At 35.6% G+C, this 21,060-nt stretch overlaps 1 protein-coding gene across 4 annotated transcripts in view; it reads right to left on the bottom strand.

The window, feature by feature from the left end:
- The window catches only part of MINDY3 (MINDY lysine 48 deubiquitinase 3), a 49,501-nt gene that overhangs the window by 11,969 nt on the left and 16,472 nt on the right, over positions 1–21,060 (bottom strand). For all 4 annotated transcript variants that reach the window (XM_021388379.1, XM_021388380.1, XM_021388383.1 and 1 more), the window contains 2 exons: positions 17,878–17,948; positions 16,637–16,717 (listed from right to left, as the gene is read on the bottom strand). In XM_021388379.1, coding sequence (XP_021244054.1) covers positions 16,637–16,717; positions 17,878–17,948 — 152 coding nt within the window. The remainder of the gene's footprint in view (positions 1–16,636; positions 16,718–17,877; positions 17,949–21,060) is intronic.

Raw genomic sequence — 21,060 nt, 5'->3', positions numbered from 1 at the left:
AGAATAATTGAAGGTTCTTTTGAAATCACTGATGACAGTGACTTAAAACTATCAAGAAATACATTAAAGATTATTCAAATTTCTATACAAACTTTATGTAAGCTTTTCCATGCAGATATCACGGCATAGAAAAGCTACTTGGATACTATGTATTATGTAAAGATTTTGATTTGTAGTACTATTCTTCATAAGTGACAACACAAATAAGCAGCCATAAAATTCTGAGTGTACTATGCATACACTGAAACAGATAGAAAAAATATTTATATAGAAAGGTGAGAGAAAAAGTTTGGAAGTCCATTTCACTGATTGGCAGAACACTAATTTGTTAGGTGCGTTAAAAGAACAACGAATTGCAACAGTAGCTGTTATAATGCTTTATCAGTGACTTTTTAATCTCAAATACAATTATGCTTTCCAAAACTTACACACAGGGAAGCACATGCCAATCTACTATTGTAAAACTGACAAAAAGCGTTTCTCTGATTTTATGCCAAAAACATTTTAAAAGCAAAATTTGCCAGTTATACACACAAAATAAAAAGGTGGCAAAAAGGCTAAGAAATGGACCATACTTAATGCATCATTTAGTTTAGAAAGGTACAAAACTATGACATTCAAACGGAACTTGAAACACCATATACCGCTCCCCAGGAGTACTTGAAGTACTCGTCCTGAAAAGTTATGATCACCTAAGCTGTTTTTCACATCAAAAGGGAAATGAAAAGCCTGCACAGAGGGAAATGCTGCATTTGACAATGCCCTCCTAGTTTTCCTTCCTGTAAAAGCAGAAATGCAATGTTACCCACTCTGCTATGAACAGGAAACACAAGAAAAAAAAAAATGTTGGCATATCTCTGAATTACACTAAACCTCAAAAAACATGTATTTGTATGTATAATATGAAGAAAGTGTATAAAGTAAATTTATTCTTCACAAACCAAGATACACGATCTTTTTATTTCCACTTTCAGCTCAACTCTGCTTTCTGAAACACGACTTAAGAGAAAATCGTGACAATACCTCCTTGATATAAGTGGCAACAGTGAACTCTGGTTTAACATGTATAAGTTTCTATTAAAAGAAAATGTAGGACTGAAAGATGCATAGTGACCTGTTGTTCTTTGGACAGATTAAGAAATCTGCTTCAGGGAAAGAACCGAATTCCACTCTTATCCAGTTTCTCTTAATAGCTGACTCCAAATCAGCCAAGAATTTCAAGCATACACCTAATGGTACCTGCCATGTACTTAAAAGCTTTCCTGAATGAAAGCCAGCTGTTCTAGGACATACAAGAAGGGTAACAAGCAACACAACATACCTTTAAAAATAACAAGCAACTTTTATTTTGAATACACATAAGACACAGCTGTAACTGGCATCAGGTGCATACAATCATTAGTTACAAAGTTCCCCTCATTGCCCCACAGGGGACAGACCAGTATTTGGTCTATGAAGGACTGTGTTAGACAAAAAGTTAGGAGATCTCTGACCTGCCTGCTGATACTCTAGCTCACCAGACCACTGCACTTTCACTCGTAAGGGCTACCCTACTGCTGCTTGACCATTATACAAAAATCTGCATTACTAAGGAGTGCGGTGCCTGGAAGGAAGGATTAGGGTTTAGTTTGCTGTGATCTGTTAAGGGGTATCCATATTGCATCTGTGCGTTCTGAGCAGTATGCAGCTCCAGACACACCGTGTGCAGGAACAGAGACAGCTGCTTGTCTTCTCACTGCAGGCAAGGCATTCTGAAAGGTGTTCTCGTGCAATATCAGACTTAGGGTGTCACATCTCACAGTGACAGGACTTCTGAGCCCATCTTTATTTATAACAGAAGTAGGCTGGCCTGCAGAGTAACAAGGACCGTGTATCTCGCTGAATGATGCAATCTCCATCACTTTGTACTCCAAATGAAAAAGGGTCCAGAAGCAACAAACTAGGGAGAAGTCACTTCAATCTTTTACTATCTCCTGGTGAAAAACCTGTAAGTTACTTGTTTAATTTAGCAGAAATATAAAAACTACATTTTTCTATTAATATAGTATCATCATAATGTGATTTTAAGGTTCCATAAATACTATTCATTTAGAACAAAAAACTATTTCATGAAAAACATGCTAGTGGTTATATAAATGAATGGTAACCAAAGCACTTGCAATCCCCAATCATTTAACAGTGTGCTTTCATATTTATGTACAAATTAAGACTTGTCAGAAATACTCTAAAGATAAAAAGACTTAGTAAATGCAAGGATTAGAAAAAATGTTTGTAAAGCCTTACAAAATACTACAATTTCTTTTTAAAAAGGAAAAATTTAATGAAAGATCTGCAGGAAATGTGGAACCCAAAACTGTCCACATTTTCATATGATAGTGCTTATGGGTTAAGTTTACTTGCACTTCCCACATTTGTATAACAAGAAGTACTATGATGAATTTTTCTTCTACAAATTTGTTCAGTAATTCCTATAGCCCATGTTAATTATTTTACAATCCACTACATCCTACAGCAAGAACTGCCTTAACTAATCCAGTCATACTTTATTTCAGTTTCTTAAATCTTGTCCTTAACAGTCATTCCTATTTACTTCTTTCATGCCACTCAGACTATCCATACATTTCCACCACATTCCCTTAGTCGTAACTATCTCTTCTGCAGGAAGTATCGCACTTCTAGCATTTTTTTCTCCCCAAGAAAACATTTATTTGCAAGTAAGGAAAGATTCCTAGAAGATGACTAAATTAAAATAGAGAAAAACTGTAATGGCTAATTTTGTCTTCATTGCGGAAAAGAAAGATAGCCAAAGAGCTTACTTAACAAGGTACAGTAACTGTACATGGTATCAGAATTTAGTAGTAACAGAGTAGTAACAAGAGATATAACTCTTCTATGCTAATCATGGGCTAAAATTCAAATTGAAAAGGAGCCTAATACAAAACCATACAGCTTTAATAACACGCAGAATTCAACACAATTATTTTCACGATGCCAAATGATGTACCAAGCTGTGCAGTTGTTGAGGAGATATTCCACTAAAAGGGGTACATTATGTTGTAATGGAACACTGAAGTGATTATTTAAGGTACATACATTGTAAAATTTGATAATGTGTGACTAACTCTTAAATAAGAGATTCTGAATCCCAAAGAACTGGAAAAGTTTCATTTTAAGGGGGCAATATTACAGAATACTGTGAATTACAGTGAACGACAGCAATTTAAAGTAGTTAAAAATAGTTGCCAGTTTAAAATAGAAGCCAGAGCATATAGAACTTGTTAACAATCCAATGACCAGTGATTTCTGTATTTGGGATTTCTAAAGAGGTTGATATTTTAATGGTAGGTTCTTAAGAAAGAGTTAGCAGCTTATGGAAGCAATGTCATAACAGAGAACTCTTAAAGTTTCCATGGTCTAGAAGGGTATAACCAAAGTACCTTTCAAGTGCAAAGATGTATTATTTCAAATACAAACTACCAAGTTATACTTGGCTTCTGCTTACAGATATTCAGTTCTGTCCCTAAATGTTAATATAAACTAAGAATACAAACTATTATTTCTAGTCCTCCCTGCCCTCAAACTACATTGTTTAGTGTAGTATTTACCACAATTTCATGCAACTGAAAAATTTATTTTTTAAAAGTCTCCTGCAACTACCCACAGATTTTAGCTTGACAGTCCAATTGCAGATAGTGCCTGTTGGCATTTTAGTTTTCCAGGTCCTTAGTTGTTCCACTGAACATGTACACGGGAAGAACTTGCACAAGTCACTGAATGTTCCAGACCTGAAATTCTTCACATTTTTCAACTGAACTTCAAATGCGGTAGAGTCTCCCTATAGTACAAGGACTATTCTGAAAGCAATGCCTCCTATTTTATTACATTGGCCCATGATGTCAGAGGCAGATATTGGTGGTATGGCAATAGAGATTGGACCTTCACACCAATATTCTATTACATTTTGTTGCCATGTGACAGAGGGCAGCAGAGGGGCAATCTGACAGAATAACATCTGACATGAAGTGCGGACTGAAGCAAAGGTGTGTCACTGAATTCCTCCCTGCAGAAAAAAGAATACCCACTGACATTCATCAACACTTGCTCAACGTTTATGGAGACCAAACAATGGATGTGAGCACAGTGAGGCAGGGGATGGTGTGTTTCAGCAGTGGTAACAGTGACGTGAAAGACAAGCCATGTTCCAGATGGCCATGCACAGCTGTCACACCACAAAATGAAGCATGTCTTGATCAGTTTATCTGTGCGAACAGGCTAATAATGGCAACTATGTTGAAAAGCAGACTGGAGCTGAGAATTTGCTCTATCAGATGATGTTATTGTACCTTTTCTATCTGTAGCTGTTTCCATGGAAACAAATAGGAGGCATTACTTTCAGAGCAACTCACATGTTATATATTTAAACTCTCCCTCATGAAGTGTGGTTTAGAGCATCAATATGTCACAAGTCATTTGAAGGGGTAAATTAGAAAAGTTACCTGCCATGGACGGATGACAAAAAAACTAAACAAACCCAAACCCTCTTATATCTTTGAAATAATTCTCACCTTTCACTGAGACTGTTGTTCCATAAATAATTTAAATTCCAAGATTTTAACTGTGTATATACAAACCCCCTATATTCTTTACTTAGTATATCATTCACATCCACTATCCAGAAACTTAATGTTCAACTACTCCATATATTTCCATTGGGACAAAAAAAACCAAAAAAAAAAAAAAACCAAAAAATCCCCCCCAAAACAGCTCCCCCCACAAACCAGCCAACCAAAGAAATCAAACCAAACATTCTTCCCCCCCGCCCCCAACATATCTCCCTGGCAGTGAAGTTGAAAACATGACAAATATCTAACAAAAACGTACTTCAGCTGACCAGGCTGATACCTCATTTCATGTGCCAAAACATACACCCACCCTCAAGACTTAGAATTGTATTTTGATGTATCCCATACATTGGAAGTTCCATATAAGGGAATCCCATCAACAGTTGATTATTATAATTACTTTCAATACTAAGTACAACATGTTCCCCCAAATCATGTTTTACCCGTTGGCTCTTGTGATACACAAACAAGTCACTTCATATTACTCTGAAAAGTTCTCATCAGTAGTACCAGTTATTTTAAGATCCCATGTCCACCCTCAGAGGCAAAAATTACTCTTCGTAAGTTTTAATGAAAACATTCAAGAGTTTTTCATTCTACAAATCAAAACCAGAACACAGTGACTAAGCTACACTGACATTCTGGCCATGAATTTTTACAAAGACCTCTCTCTGAAAGACCTGTTACCCCTGAAAATGAAATCTGTTTGCATATGGACTGCTTTACAGTTCCACACATAGCACTGTTGAGCGATACATGGAAGAAATACATATTACAGAACTTTCTTCAGAAAAATTTGCCAAAAACAATATAGAAACATTGATAATTTATCAACTAATTAATTCACTACGATTTAATTTGATCTGCAAGAATGAAGATTATTTAATATGATCTTATATTTCAGATAAACATGTATTTTTCAATGCTATAATCAGTGGCCTTCAAGACAGTAACCTTTCCATAACAGTTTCCTAAGAAAACAAGACTGGCGGATCTGACACCAATTCTCATATCTCTGACTTCTGAATCCATTACCCAACTTCAATTTTATTTGACAGAGGGACTGGAATCTCAAGGCCCATCACTGAAACTGGAAGCCAGGTAGAGAAGAAATGCATAATTTTGCATTCCTAGCCAGAAGGCAGACGCTGCTGTTAGTGACTGTGCTTGGTAGTAGGCAGACAAACCTCAACCACTACAGGCATAAGCTCAAACTTGCGACTGCATGCCTGGCTCTTGTCACATAGGCCTTTGCAGGAGTTATGTGGTAGGTACCACTACAGTAGTATATATGCTATATACTACAGCAGGAGGAAAAAAAAACATTTAAGAAAGGGTCCAGGAGACAACCTGCTGAAAGACAGGTTTTGGATGGTCTCCTCCTGCACAAAGTGCCTAGGCTTGGAAGCACTTTCACCCTATGGGACCACATAAATCTGACAAAATATTCACTGTATACTACTTTGTTTCCTGCAAAGGTAGTATGAAGGTTCTCATGGACAAGTTGTGTATCAGTCAGTGGCAAAGAAAGCTGTATTAGCAGGAGTGTCACCAGCAGTTCTTCCCTCTATTTGGTACCTGTGAAATTTTATCTGAAACGCAGGATGCAAGTTTGAACTCCCAAGCACAATATACTGACATACCGGAGCAGTCCAGAGGAAGACAACTGAAATGACTGGAGTGGTGGAGCATGTAATACAGGAGAAGGAGTTAAGAGGACTAGATTTCTCAAGCCTTAATGAAAGAATCATTGCTATCATCTTAAACTACCTAACTGGACACAGGGAAGACAGAGCCAGACTCCCCTGGGAGAGGCACAGTAAAAGGACAAGGACAATGGGTACAAGTCACAAAACAGGAGATTTTGACTAGATATTATTTGCAGAATTTCTTTTTCTGCAATGATGGAAACCACACATTGGAACAGGCTGTCCAGCAAAGCTGTACAGATAATCAAAATGCAATAGGATAAGGTCCTGAGCAATCTGCTCAGGATAGGAACTACTTTCAGTGAGGGTCTTAACCCTAAAGCCTCTACTAGATCTCTCTTATCTTGTTTGCTCCATATTTCTAGAAAGGTCTAGCTTTACTATTCTGACCTTACAACTTCAGCCGATCTTAAGACACTGAACATGTACTTAAAGATGTATAACAATTTCACTGTATAAATTCCCTTTACAGAATGGTCTCTATGTTCTCTTAATTTTAACCCAATGCAATTGGGGGTTAACATAATGGATTCAAATATAAAGTTCTTTGACCAATTATAACTGTTATCAGAACTCAAGTAATAAGCTTGAAAGTTCACATCCAAAGACAGCTGTCCATAAGCCAGTGTTTGAAGATTTTTTAGTCTGGATACTACAAGAATAGCATGTTAGATTTTGAGACCCTTGGGAAAAAAAAAAACAAAACACAGAACTGAAACAACTGAACAAAATCTCTTAACAGTCCCTTTTAGGAAGGATTCCATGAAGAGAACCAGTAACTCTGAATGAACCAGTTGCTGACATAAACTGGCTGGCTTACTGTGCTGCATTAGTTCAGAAACTGACAATCGTACCTACATACTTGTTGAAAGCATGGAAAGTAAACCCAGATTTTTCCCCCTCCACATACTGAGATGGCATCGTATGACTAGAAAAGTACCCTTTAACTCCACCTTATCTCCTTCTTAAGTATACAGTCATGCCAAAATCTGATGTGAATACTGGAACATACTACTGCATTTATTTACTTTCTGGAAAGGAGTACTCTGCAGCATGAAACTAAATCTTTTTTCCTTTCTTCACTTGATGCCAGCTTAACTATTAAGAAAGCTAGCATTTTCTTTGTATGTGATTATATACTGTGCAATAACTCGTAAACCAGCAGGAAACAAAAACACACTAAGTTTATTAGTCATAGCTTTTGGACTAAGACTTTAGAAAGTTTCAGTGGGATAAAAATAGAAGTTTATGTCTCTCCCCTCCATCTACTCACAAATACTGACTACACTGTTCATTAACAAAAGTGTTCAAATAAAAAAAATTACATAGTTACTTAGGGGGAGTAAAATAATTTTGGAAATTGAAAACTTAAGGTTTAAACATCCAAATGAGAAGACGACTTCTGAAGCAGTTGTAATTTACAGGCCGAAATCTACTGTTAGCTAACCATAAAAGCAGGTACAACTCAGCAGCTGTTGGATACTGGAAGGATGCTAAGTCATTTCATATAATATTCAGTGATAACTGCACAAAAGAAGGAAGGGATGTCTGTAAAGCAGTTACATAAAGACATGCATATAAACACCTCGTTTCTAAACATTACCTGCAGACTGGAACAGCTGCAAACATAGCACATACCAAATGCTGAATTAAGATTGCAACTGGTAAGCATTAATGCATTGAGTAAAGTGGACATGCTTTGTGTCCGGCGCGAGAAAAATAAAGTAATGCAACACATGAGAGAACATTATACTACAAAAAGGTGCGGATAATAAAACTTCAGAATAGTATTTGCTGGATGGCTGTATCCTGTTGTACTACTGTATAAGCAGTAGTATAAACAATACTTTGCTACTTAATATAGCTGAAAATGGAACTAGAATGGTAATTACGGCAGAATTCAGTCAAAGTTGAAGCTGGAAAGACCAAGGCACCTGACTAGCAGAAGAAGCAAATGATGGAGAAAAAAAATTAGCATTTTGTTTTTCACTTGAATTGGAATTAGGAAGAACTTTATTTTTATACAACATTTTTCTGTAAATATCAATATGATTGATATTTAGAAATGCAATACTATAAAAACTGTATAACTTTAATAATGAGCTGGGATTCCTATTCCTCCAAACTTGAAAAACAGAATATCTACCCGTCATGTGATGACTCAGGCCCCCATGTCTTCACTATTGTATCAAACATAGCTGGAATCAACATTGGTTTCATACCTAAAAGGGATACAGAATGATACAATGATGTTCTCAGCCTTTGTTTCTACGTGTTGACTTTCAGAATTTACTTGATACAGTGACTTACGATTTATAAATCTTATTATTTAGCAACGTTCTTGATGCATCTAATATTTGCAAGACATTCTGCATATAATATCAAAAAGAGAAAAACTTGTGTTTCTTCAAAAATCAGATAGACATACAAACTAGACACTGTTCATAGCCTCAATTATGAAACAAAAGGCTATACATCTTTCTAGATGCCACTAAGTACTTTCATGAGGTAGGATCCAATCCATTACCCTTCAGCCTACAGTTTCAGTTTACATATGAAAGTCACTCTTTGTATTATGAAGAAAAAAAATCACAGGATTCTTTGCCTACAAACAGGCAGTAAATAAACCATTATTTTTATAATACGCTGTACGTTTTTCGCAACAGTAGCTTTATACATTCATTATAATCTATTCCACTAAAAATGCTAGAGCATTCAGAAGTAATGCATCATTTAAGTTATGGTCAAAATAACTGTTTCATGGGAGTGACTCCACACACGTCTTAAACACATTCCTACAACCCGCTGCTAATTTTAAAAATCAGACAAAAGTTTATTTCTTAATCAACTGAAAATGCAAACTCAAGACTGAAACAGAGCTTACACTTCAAAGAGAATGAGGAAGTTGGAAAATAGACTGAATAGGTAACTGCTAGGTTAGAACCACTTTTCTTCGTAACTGTATTTTAAATAGACTCGAAGTGATTAAGGAACGCCATTTCTGCAGAAACGGGAAGTGTGATATGTATGGCCATTACTCAAGCATATTTTCTTCTTAACTTTTCCAATCTGGAAGCGCTCCTACAGTAAATTAAACAGAGCGTAGCAGGTCACAGGAAGTTCCTTCATTTTTCCATTTGTGGATCTACAAAACATTCCTTATATTGTGCTTTTATTTCCTATTTCATCATTCCTTCCTTCATTCTATTTCAAAAGGTGCCTCATGCAACAAGTGGTACTATTTTATTCTGAACTATTAGATCTAAATTTTACTGAATCAAAAGTTCCTAATGGAAGTGCTAGAACTACTTTCCACCTCATTTTACAAGTTTTCATCTAGGCTTGGAAACAACATACAAGGATACAGTATAAAATTAGTCCTTCATCTACTTCAGCACAAAAGAGTACCCAAATGTAATATTTCAGGAGAAATAATTCTGTGACATAAAAACTGGAATAATAAACACATGGAAAGCAACATCATCTAATTTGCCCTATACTCATCTATTTCACATACAAAAACTGAAACTTACTCTCTTGAAGGAGAGACAAAAAGCCTTTTCCTGAAAGGAAGTAATTTGCTTAGGGGCATATACAATTACATTTCATGGTTTATATCAGCCAAGCATGAACAATGTCCTTAAATGATTACAGTCAAAGCACTATATAATAAGATGAATGTTAAAAATTTCTCAAGCTTTACAAAACTTATAAATAAGGGTAAGTGGCTGACATTAGTCAGAGGATCAGGATGAACAAAGAGAACAGTCTTTTGGACAGCAAATCTTAAACAGCTAGTTTGATTAACACTGGGAGCCTTATGCCCTCTCAATTTTTTGAGAAAACATGATGTAAAGGTTATTATCTCAACCGTTCAAAGCAAACAATGCAAACCCCTCACGACTGTGTTAACTCTTTACAATCTAACTAACCAGTCAGTCCTCTTTATTGCTACTCTTATCATGAGATGTATAGTGTTTTTGACAATATAAGCAATATAAGCATTACAGGAACTTGACCTAATTCCTAAACACAGTTTTTGCCACAAACAAAATATCTACTCCCACACCCAGATGAGTTTCTCCAGCATTCAGACATCAACTTTTTTACTACCCAACCTGAGGAGCTGGAGGAACACCAGATTGCTCTTTAAGCAATCTCTTCAACGTATCTGGGTATATTACTATACTCCAGCCTTGATAAAAGTCAATCATATCACTTTAGAGTCCATGGTTATGGCTTTCCTTTCCTTGCTCTACATTCTTTGTCAATGCACTATGTTCCTTTATTCTTGCAAGGACTCAAAAGCCTTCAGAAAAACACAGTCCTACCCATCTTCATGAGGACTTGAATCACCAATGCTAAAGCTGGAAAATCCAACTCAGATTTAACAAAATCCTGAACATTTTAGCACAGTCTCGTGATCTTTTGATTTAGGACATAATAATGTATGTGGTAACCACAGTCTTTCTAGTCTACTGCATTGAGATGTGCTTTAGCCTCTAAAATCTTTCAATGGACTTCTTATAGTGCAACAATGACCATTGAGCTCTAATCTTCTATCTCTGTTGTCCAGCCCCACCTGCCTATCGCAGACCTGTACACACCTTAACCTTTTCAATCAACCTTCCTGCTGTACTCTGAATGCCTGAAGCACTATCAGAGAGGTAGAAAAAACAGAACTTGTCTTTCATGTCTTCCCTCTGACTGCAGAGGATATGCCCAGCTTCTCCAAGCCTTTTCTTTCTTCCCAAATCTCACGCAGCCCACGTAAAAATTTCCTGTAAGAAGATGGTATAACCATTCTGAGGAGCTTCAATTATTTCTCCACTAATTAATTTTTTTTTTCAGTATAGATGAAGTCCAGGTTAAAAAAAATTTACTTGGAGCAATGACAACTGGCTGCTAATTGCAATAACCTGAAAAACTGAAGAGTCCTGAAGAGTGCCCCAAACCATGTAATCATTAAGGCTTCTTATGAAAACAACTTCCAGTTAAAGTAAGAATTTTTATTTGTGCTAAAAAAAAGAGAACTAGAAATACAGAGACTTCAAGAATGACAGTGCTTCAGATTTAGAGAAAACAAAGCCACTATCACTTTGTGGAACTTAGCTTCATCAAAAATATATTTGCAAATATACACTATAGCATCACAGTCTCTTTTACTACAGTGAAGTTTAAACACTATTCCCCTTCCCACCCTGTTATGTGCTTCAAGTCAGGTACTCACATTCTCATTTAGAAAGCTACGGTATAATTAACTACAAGGCTAAATAAGCCTTTGAATCAACACTACCCTGAGGTTAAGTTCCTCTAAACTTTTGTGTAAAAGTACTAGCGTCCTTAAGCTGCAATGAGGACAAAAGCTCTAACTGAAACAACATGGTCCAACATAGCACGAATAAAGGTTATTAAGCAGTGCCTTCAATGCTTTTCCATAGTTCCTCTACGTACAATGTGGCAGCAAGTAAATGCCTCACCTGAAGATGTCATTCCACCAATTAAAAAAATAAAAAATTACACCACTGTTTACCAAAGTAAATTCTAAGTTTATTATTTCCATGGATGAAAAAAGCACAGGTTTCTCCATAGAAAACCTCCCAAACAAAGGAATGGACCAGAAGTGCACATTCTCAGACAAATATGCATCTGTAGTAGGGACAATTTCATCAAAAAGTAAAATTGGAGTAGCTCTGCAAAAAGCAGAATAAGGTTTCACAGTCATGCTCTGTGATCTTGCAAAGCTAGAATAGAGTAGATAACTTACAAAAGTAAGTTTTTACGAGGTGCCCCTTTCCAACTGTGAGACTACTATTCTAAAGAAACTTGGCCTTTGTCCTAAGAAGCTATTCGGACAAAGCAACCCTTGTGAACTATGCATTATTCAGAACAAATTAAATTCACTTGCCTAACAATACCATTTATACTATGAAGTGTAACTCAATCAGTAGAATAGGCCCACAGATACCACACAGAACAGCCGGTCCTAAAATTCATGTTAAAATTTCTTTTTTTCTTTCAAAAATTCACATCTGATAGATATATCTGAAAAGTCACTGTTAATTTGATCAGAGCTATTGTCAAGAACAGAGCAGCACCTGTCTCTCTGCTCTTAATCAGCAACACAAAACCAAAACCCTGCTACAGTCCAGCAGCTTTTTCTGCCACTGCCTTACCCGTCTATATTCCTTCTACCAGATATCTGGACAATCCTGCTCAGAATAATTCCACTTAATCAGAGAAACCTGAGACTCTGAAACTACATGCTATGCAACTACATCCTGAAGTGGAATTCTTCAAAAATCTGATTCTGATTTCTTCTCTGGTGAAGAAACACTTCTTCAATATCCGATTACCTGCATTCACCAGTCAAGGGATCAATAAAAAAAAAAAAAGAGCAACTACAAAGGAAGGGTGTATGTATTTTTCACTACCTTCTCAACATAGGACAGTTTCTATATTAACGGAGAAGCATGATTTATCTGGTCCCTTTTGAACAGTAGTAATAGTAATGACTGGTTTTTTCCACATGCATCTTATTTTCTTTCACAGCCATTGACACTCTCTGTTAAAGTTCTGAAGTTAAATGCTGTACACTGTAACATTCCTCTTTAGTCCAGTTCTGGTAAAGACCATTGACCCAAACTCAGAATTCTACTACAGCAATGTCATTGTTTGCTCAGTTGTTCTGCTGGGCTTTGATTAAAAGCACTGCTCAGGAATAGCAGTAAATGCCTTTTTTCCTGAGAGATGATGTTATCAAGGATACTGCAGAAAGGCCCCGAGACTAATTTAGGCCCTGAAAATATGGAGAATAGATTACAGCGATCAAAGTTAGAAGAAGAAAAAACTCTTAAGAACAGTCCTATCACAGGAAAACACAGACACTTTCTTTGAAAAGCATTGATGTGCAAATGTTCAGACATCTCAGCCAGGAGTTTCTTCTGCTTACCTGATTGTGCAAGTCTAGAAACGCTACAATGCTGCAACTGAAAATGGACAGCTGATTATTTCAGCTGGTAATTTTTAGAAACCAGCGATAAAATATTTGCTTTGACACATTTTTTGTTGCATCTCACATAACATTTCTATTTGTTTGTATTCTTTTACACAGTACCCGATGACACCCCAACATTCCTAAAGGTTCTGAATAGCCTCAGCTTGTCATAACCTCCTGTTACAAGTATCATAAAAATAACCAAGAACTGAACATACAATATTTTAAGGAAAGCACGACATCCTTATTGCTACTCGTTAGAGCCACTCCACTTCCCAATCTCTTTCATAGAACCTATTTTTTTTTTTAATTAAAGTTGATTTTTAGAGGATATTTAACCTACTACTTGTGATAGCACCATCTGACAGTGATACTTAGTGTGTCAGAAATAGAAGGAAATTCTCATCTATTTTCTTTCATTTAGAAAGAACACTTCCACAGAAGGAGACATTTTGATGGGTATTCTCATGTTTCAGTAGTCTGTACAAGACATTATCTAGCTGTAAATAATTGCCTGGAAACAGGTCAGTTAAGGCTCAGGAAGAAAAACTATTTATTTTTTTTTTCTGTGATAAAATGTGCTTCAATCAAAATTGCAGTTTTAAGGAATTTTTTTTTTTCCCCACCATTTCTTCGTACACCCAATTCCTCGTAATAAAATGAGGCAATAGCATTTCTGTATATCCAGAATGAATTTTGACAATCCTGATGTGGTGATGAAAACCATGTAGATAGAATAAGATCTTCATCATTTCAAATACCATTAAAAATGGGGGAAACTGCTGAACTACTGGTAGACTTCTGTTAAAACTCTGAATTGACTCAGCTGTTGTTGTTTAAGGCTATTCCAGGCAACAGCAGTTACAAGAGAACTTCCGCACAGTTACGTATTTCAATCCATTTTTTATTTTGACTTTGAAATAAATGTGATCTTCAGCAGAAAGATGCTGTGCTACGTTTTGGTCATTCATTAAAAACCACTGCAAACACAGAAAAAAGATTAAGAGTAGCTATAGATAGATTTAGTTTAGAAAGCATGACCAAATATTTCTCTGAAACTCACAGCTAGAGCAGAACAGTTCAGATTTAGAGTACTGCAAACACACTCCGGAAGACAACAGCAGCAGTCTATAACATTTTCAGTACTTGAAGTGCTCTGAGACAGAAAACCAGAGTGGATATCTTTCATCTCACAGTGCAAAGGACAGCGTTTATTGTTGCGCTTCATATGAAATGTAAAATCTTAAGGAAGCAACTGTGTTTTAAAGAACAACTGTCATTTTTCTTTGAGTAGGATGGTATACAGAATTTGAGTAAAACTTTTTGGTCGTTGAACCTTCATGCAAAACAAAGGTCCTGACAGAACAATGAAGAATCTGTTCATTGTGAACAGAAAAATTGCCTGTGTTTCTTGGCCCAGTTACTCACTTAACTACAAAAGTGACTACTAGACTGCTTATTAATTGCTAGTGTTCTATCTATGCATAAGGGTTTAGGCTTCAGTAAATTAGACACGGCTTCAGAGAGTTAAAGCCATATTTGTTTTCGTCCAAACTGACTCTGAATTGCCTTTGGCTTCTCTCTCCATTTTTTTCTTTCCATTCTGAAAATTTCTCTCATGTACTCAAACTCACTATCAAGCCAGAAGTTGCATTTAGCATCAGCACCATTCAGACAACTGCACATACTACTACAACAACTTACTGACCAACCATTTGGCAAGGTGTTCAACTGATACAAGAATGGACTGTCAACATAATTCAGTATTTCCACTGCGTAGCTGACGTATCCATCTGAAACGCTAACCATCTTTGACTTTAGCAAATGTGACAGCAGACACACAAAGTAGTCCTAGAACTTTCACACACCTTCAAGTCCTTCCTTTCTTCATAAAAAAAGTAAGAATTCTTCGAAGACCTTGTTGCTTCCTTTTCCTGCTTTTTAGTTCCCAGGATATTAATCACAAGATGAAGTTTTCCACAGCTTAAGTGGAAAGAAAAGATGAGCGATTCTATATTGGAACCACTAGACATTTATGCCCAGTTACTTTAAACTCAAACAGCCCTCAATATTAAAAACAGCATTAGAAATGGACTTCTACTTGGAAATGGTCCCGCTAGGTATGAAACATTAGGAGATCTAATATCATTCCGCACAGGTATATCTTGTTTGTGTAACAGAATGATTATGCCTACTTATTTTATGTCTACAACTTACATCTATACTGACTTTGTATAATTCTGAAATTTTTTTCAAAATTGAAATAAAAAAATACTAGAAAAGACTGTTTGGGGAGATTGTAATGCAGAAAATAAGCAGACAAAATATAGATTTTTCTATGACCACAGAGTAGGAGGAGAAAGAACGTCCATCAGACAATATTTTTTTGCTTTCCTGAATTCCTAATCAAAATCAATGCAGAATACAGGCTAATTTTTAATGTAAATTTTCTTTAAATGTTTCCTCTTTCTATTTATTTATATAGGAAATTCAACAGAAGGAAATTATGGCTCTGATTTTGTCTTAAGTTCTAGTAAATACTTTCAAGATTTATACCTAGAAATAGTCATTCATTTGATATTAAGATAAGATATTAAGTAAGATATTAAGTACAGGGAAGTTCACTCCTACTAAGTTCTAATAAGTATCGTTTGACATTTCAGTAAGTTTTTTTTTTTTTTTTATCAGAAAGGAGTGCTCAGCAGAAAAAATGTAGGAGAAAACAACTTACAACCTTCAACTAAAGAAATAGAAATTGCCTGTATAGAAACTCTGGTCTAAGATTTTAAACTGAAGACTTATTTCAAAGTGTTTTACATGTTGCAAAGATTGCCACACGTATAGGTTAAAATAAATACAAGGAATTATTGCAACAGTCTCTTCTAAGGTAAAACAAAGATACCTATGGTTATAGGTTAAAATCAATGAAACTACTGTCAGAAAGATTAAACTACTAACAGGAGTCAATAGATAACCTCTCCCTCTTGCACCACCGAAATTTAAGACAGCACATATCACAATTATGATGTTCTAAATCATACCTTTTCCTCTCCCCCAGTAAATTAAGCTGGGAGCAAAAGCCTTCATTAAAATTCAACAGACATCATTAAACAACTTCAACAAGTCTGCCTTCAAGGGAAGGTTTTATTAAAAATTTTGGTGACCACATTTTTTATTAAAGCCATATGAAAATCATGTTGTAGCAACATCTGAACTTCAGATTTATGTAGATTTATCTGTCTGAGGTTACATTAAAAAGCCTGAAACTGCAAAAAAAAAAATAACCAACCAAAACACATCCAACATACCTTGGCAAAAAACACTGTGAGGTGCGTTTCACTGCCGAGTATCCAGATGGGGAATTTTGGAGATTTCAAATAGGAGCCAACCTAACGTGCAATAAAATCAGAGTCACAAAGCAAACCTAGAAATCTCATCAAGTTAATAATCAAGCTAATGACAAATCAGTGAAGACCCAAATGCTTTGAGAACTAATATAAAATGCTCAATATAAAAATAATGTAAAATAGTTATTGTGTAGATCTCCGATTCCTGTTTGACTTGGAAAACAATGTAACTTACAATCACAAACTGGAAGACATCATTGAGAAAGTAGTATCATCAATATCAAGTATTTCAACCTTGGAGACATGCTTCAAAATGCACAGGAATAACTACTCCTATGTCTAACAATACTATAATCAGATGCAAAAATGAGGCAGAAGTCCACTTGACTTACCAGCTGATCTTGGATAAGATCAGATTTCAGAATTGTCTTTTAATTAACAAATAAGAATGCCAGTCAATACACAATGTTCTGCAAACTACACAATCCTCTTTAACCATGAGCTAAGTTAAAGGAATTAAATACAACTTGAAATAGAAGCCAAGGACAAACAAAAAGCCATTCTATATTAGGACCGTTAATGTGGTTTCCAAAATTCTATTTGTAAAGCACAAAATTTCTCAAAATAATTAAGGAAGTTTTGTGTCATGAAGCGAAATGACACGGATCAAGTTGTACTTCAGTAGCGTTCAGATGTGTACAAATATAAACACAAAACAACATCTATATCTTGAATCTTTCAGATTCAGAATACACTTCGTAGTAGTTTTACCATTCATGTTCATGGCTTGTTTCATTTTAAAACAGTGATACTATAAAAAGAGAACAATAAAACTGCAACACTCACAATTAGCAAGTCACCCTGGGACTTGATATCACGAGAAGAAGTTTTTTAACCATCAACATAACCTACAGTAAGTATTATACCGGTTAAAAAAAAAAGTAAGTTTGACTACCTTCAATTGGCACAATAAAATTTTAACTTAAAAAAGCATCAAACAACATTTACCTAATAAGGCAAATTTAACAACTGTACTATATTTCTGCTTTAGTATATTATTCTCAGTTTTAATTTGAAGTTGAACATACTTTCAGAGTTCTGTAATATCTCCTCTCATTGTTCACAGCTGAGCTTTAAGTCATACTGTCAAAGCCCAAACCACTCAAAAAGAAAAATTTTACATTGTGCTGAAACCACCTTACCTTACAGTATCTCAGAGATTCCATCAATGTCAGAAAGCCTACTGTTGCTTGTTTATGTATGCCAAGAAGTTCTGTTCAAAACAAAACCCAAAACTTAAAGAAAAATCTGCAAAGCTTCTTTAAATCACTTTTTCTTTCTCTCAAAATTGGTGAAGTAACAATTTTTAGAAGTCATGCAATTTCAGAAAACATAAGTTATAGTAAAATAAAAAAGACAAGAGTTTAATAATTTCCCTTTCACAAAGAAATAAGAGCCAAGTATGTATTTTTAGATGAAGATTGCTGATGAGAGCCTCTTTTGAAAAGCTGCTGGATTTATTAGGAGACACACTTGTAAGTTATACTAAAATTATACTCAAAAATAATAAGAAAAACAACTTTTCTAAAGGGAAAAAACCGCACAGATATATGTATATGTGAATGAGCATGTGCACATATAACAGTCTCTTTTCCTGAGTTTCACAGCTTTACTTATCCCAATGATTTAACATTCTGAACAATGAGAATATTGTAAATAGTAGTTCTGTTAGTATGAAATAAACTGTTCACCCACTTTTATTTTCTATATCAACTTCCATTTATCATACAGCCCTCAAGCACACACAGCTGGCAGAAACAGCTGAACTATTTACACACTACTGATGGAAAGAGCACTTGCAGAGCCTTATTCAAAGCTTTTTTGAGTACTTCCGAATTCAAGCTTAGAAACCAGTCATAATCACAAGGATTTGAAGGAACTCTGGGCTTACATATATGCCATCTAACAGTGAAAGCTGACTGCCAGTGCCACGCGTTCTTCAAGAACTTTAACTCACTGAATGTTCTAACAGTGGATAAGTCATTATAGAAATGGTTTAACTTTTTCCCCCACTGTTAAGAAAAACCAAACTTACAAACACCAGCTCATTTAATGCCTTAGTGGACTGTAAGTACAAATCATTCCTTTAGAGCTGCTAGTTATACATGTAGAAGGACCTCTGCAGCCTAGAATTCTTACTCCTTGAAAGCGTAGCTTCAGATCAATCTTCACATTTGCTTGAATTAAAACATATGGGATTGCACAGATATAACTTTCCAAAACCCCCTTATCTCACATACTTACAAATGTGCTGCTATAAACTGCAATATGTTTAGACAACTCATCCTTCATTTGAGCCACGGGCAAAAGAGATCTCAGGCTCCTTCAAACTAGGGAACAGCTTTTATTCTTAAACAACACACTTACATGTGTATGAAGGGAAACAAATGACAGAAGTAAATAATGCTATATTAAGGAAGTATTTTTAACACATGGCTTATTTTGAAAAAGTCAGTTAAAAATCAGTGAAGTTCAGTCTGACAAACAAAGAATTTGGATTCAGGTGCTGATGCAAGGAAGAAGACCAAGTAGTAACATTTACTATTCAGAAAATAATGATTCAAGTTATAATTAACAGGTTGCCCAGAGATGTGGTAGGGTATTCGTTCTTGTATACATTCCAGAGCTGTTTGGACATGATCCTGGGCAACCTGTTCTACACATCCCTGCTGGAGAAGGGGGTTGGACCATACCATCTGCAGAGGTGCCTTACAACTTTAACCACTCTAACCACGACAGTAGCAGCAGAGTATGAATATCCTAACTAACCAGTAACCAAGCTAAACAACAGACCATGTATCTGAAAGCTATTAGGTTAACTACAACCTGTAGAAGAAACTCTCACTTCACAATCAGTCAACAGTGAAGAGAGACAAACAAAAATCTCTGTTAGGCTGCTTAAGAGTATACAAAGGGAGACTAGCTCCACTAGCTCAAACTTAAACCTTGCACATACCCTCCCTGTGCAAAAGGAAGTAGTACTCCTGAAGGGATCTTAAGATAATACCAAACATCATCTACAAAAATGAGTACGTATGCCTCTTGTCACAAAGTTAGAATTTTCTTTCTTAAATTAGTTCTTGCAAGTGTAAGCAAATTTTTAAGAAGGGAGAAAAGCAGAACCTTTAAAGGAAGTTCAGGCACAAACTAATGATGATTTTAAAATTTAATGAGACTGTTACAAACAGTATCAGAATACTACCACCTAGTGATGGATTGAAACATCACAAATTCTTGGCACTATTTTTAAAAAAGCGGTCACAGCATTTCATTTTTTCCATATTAAATTGCTGCATTTCTTCTTGTTTACTCTAAGATCAGTAAAGTTTTGGACTTAAATACTGAACTGAAAATAAGCTGGATAGCTCAGGCAAAAATACAAATGTCACATAACTCAGAATGTAAAAATAAAAATAGATTTCTTGAAGATTTCTGTATTCGGAACATCTTCAAACAATAATTTTGACTACTCCTGTTTCCAGTCCTCTGCTATATTTCCCGTTCCCTGCTCCCCTACAAAACCTTCTCTTGATTTCCTCTATTCCCTTACTACCAGCCTAGGAAGGCTGCACAAGCAAAGCAGTTACGCTACTAGTATGTGTGTTGACTAATGAAGCAGGAGGCAACATAGGAGTTTTGCACACAGAGTCTCCCGTGGGAGGCAATAATTTCCCTTTTCTTTTTTTTTGCCTGTCTCTGGCAGTTCTCACTTGTCATGAAAGTCATGAGAATCTCTCCTTTAAATGCCAGATGCAAAATTTGACCTAAACTAGCTATGTCCGAAGTTACTTGATGAAAGAACAGGTTTGTCTTTTAAAACTAAATACACCTCCCCATACCTTTCTACGTTTATCATGTTAGATAGTTGTGTGGAAAAAAAAGTAACAGAATAAGAGTTTAAAGGGAATACATTTGTGGAAAGAGTTTAGCATTCTTAGAAAAATATTTCCATCTTGGAGCATTAATGAATAAGGTCTCTCAGAAAGATAATCTGAAAAGACAAAGGAGGGAAAGAACTGCAAGATTTTCAAAAGGGGTAAGACAGACACATTCAAGGTTGCAGATCCTATTGAAATTCCTTATATGAACCTTTAGCTAGATAAAATATGTCTGGGAAACATTAATTATTACCTTATAAATCAAAGAGAAAGGAGGTGTCCAGAGACTAGAAAAGAGAAAATAGGGTAGGGTACCTAAAAGAAACAACAAAAAATGCTAAAAAGAAAAACTCTGAGCAAAGGATGATTTTAAATCCAAAGAATCTTGCAACAATCTAGTAATCAATATACATGCAGGAGAATGATCAAAATCAAAGAACAGCCAGT

Source organism: Numida meleagris, chromosome 2 (genome assembly GCF_002078875.1).
Source record: "Numida meleagris isolate 19003 breed g44 Domestic line chromosome 2, NumMel1.0, whole genome shotgun sequence".
NCBI lineage: Eukaryota > Metazoa > Chordata > Aves > Galliformes > Numididae > Numida > Numida meleagris.
The sequence above is the reverse complement of the archived record's forward strand: the minus strand, read 5'-3'. Positions and strand labels throughout refer to the sequence as shown.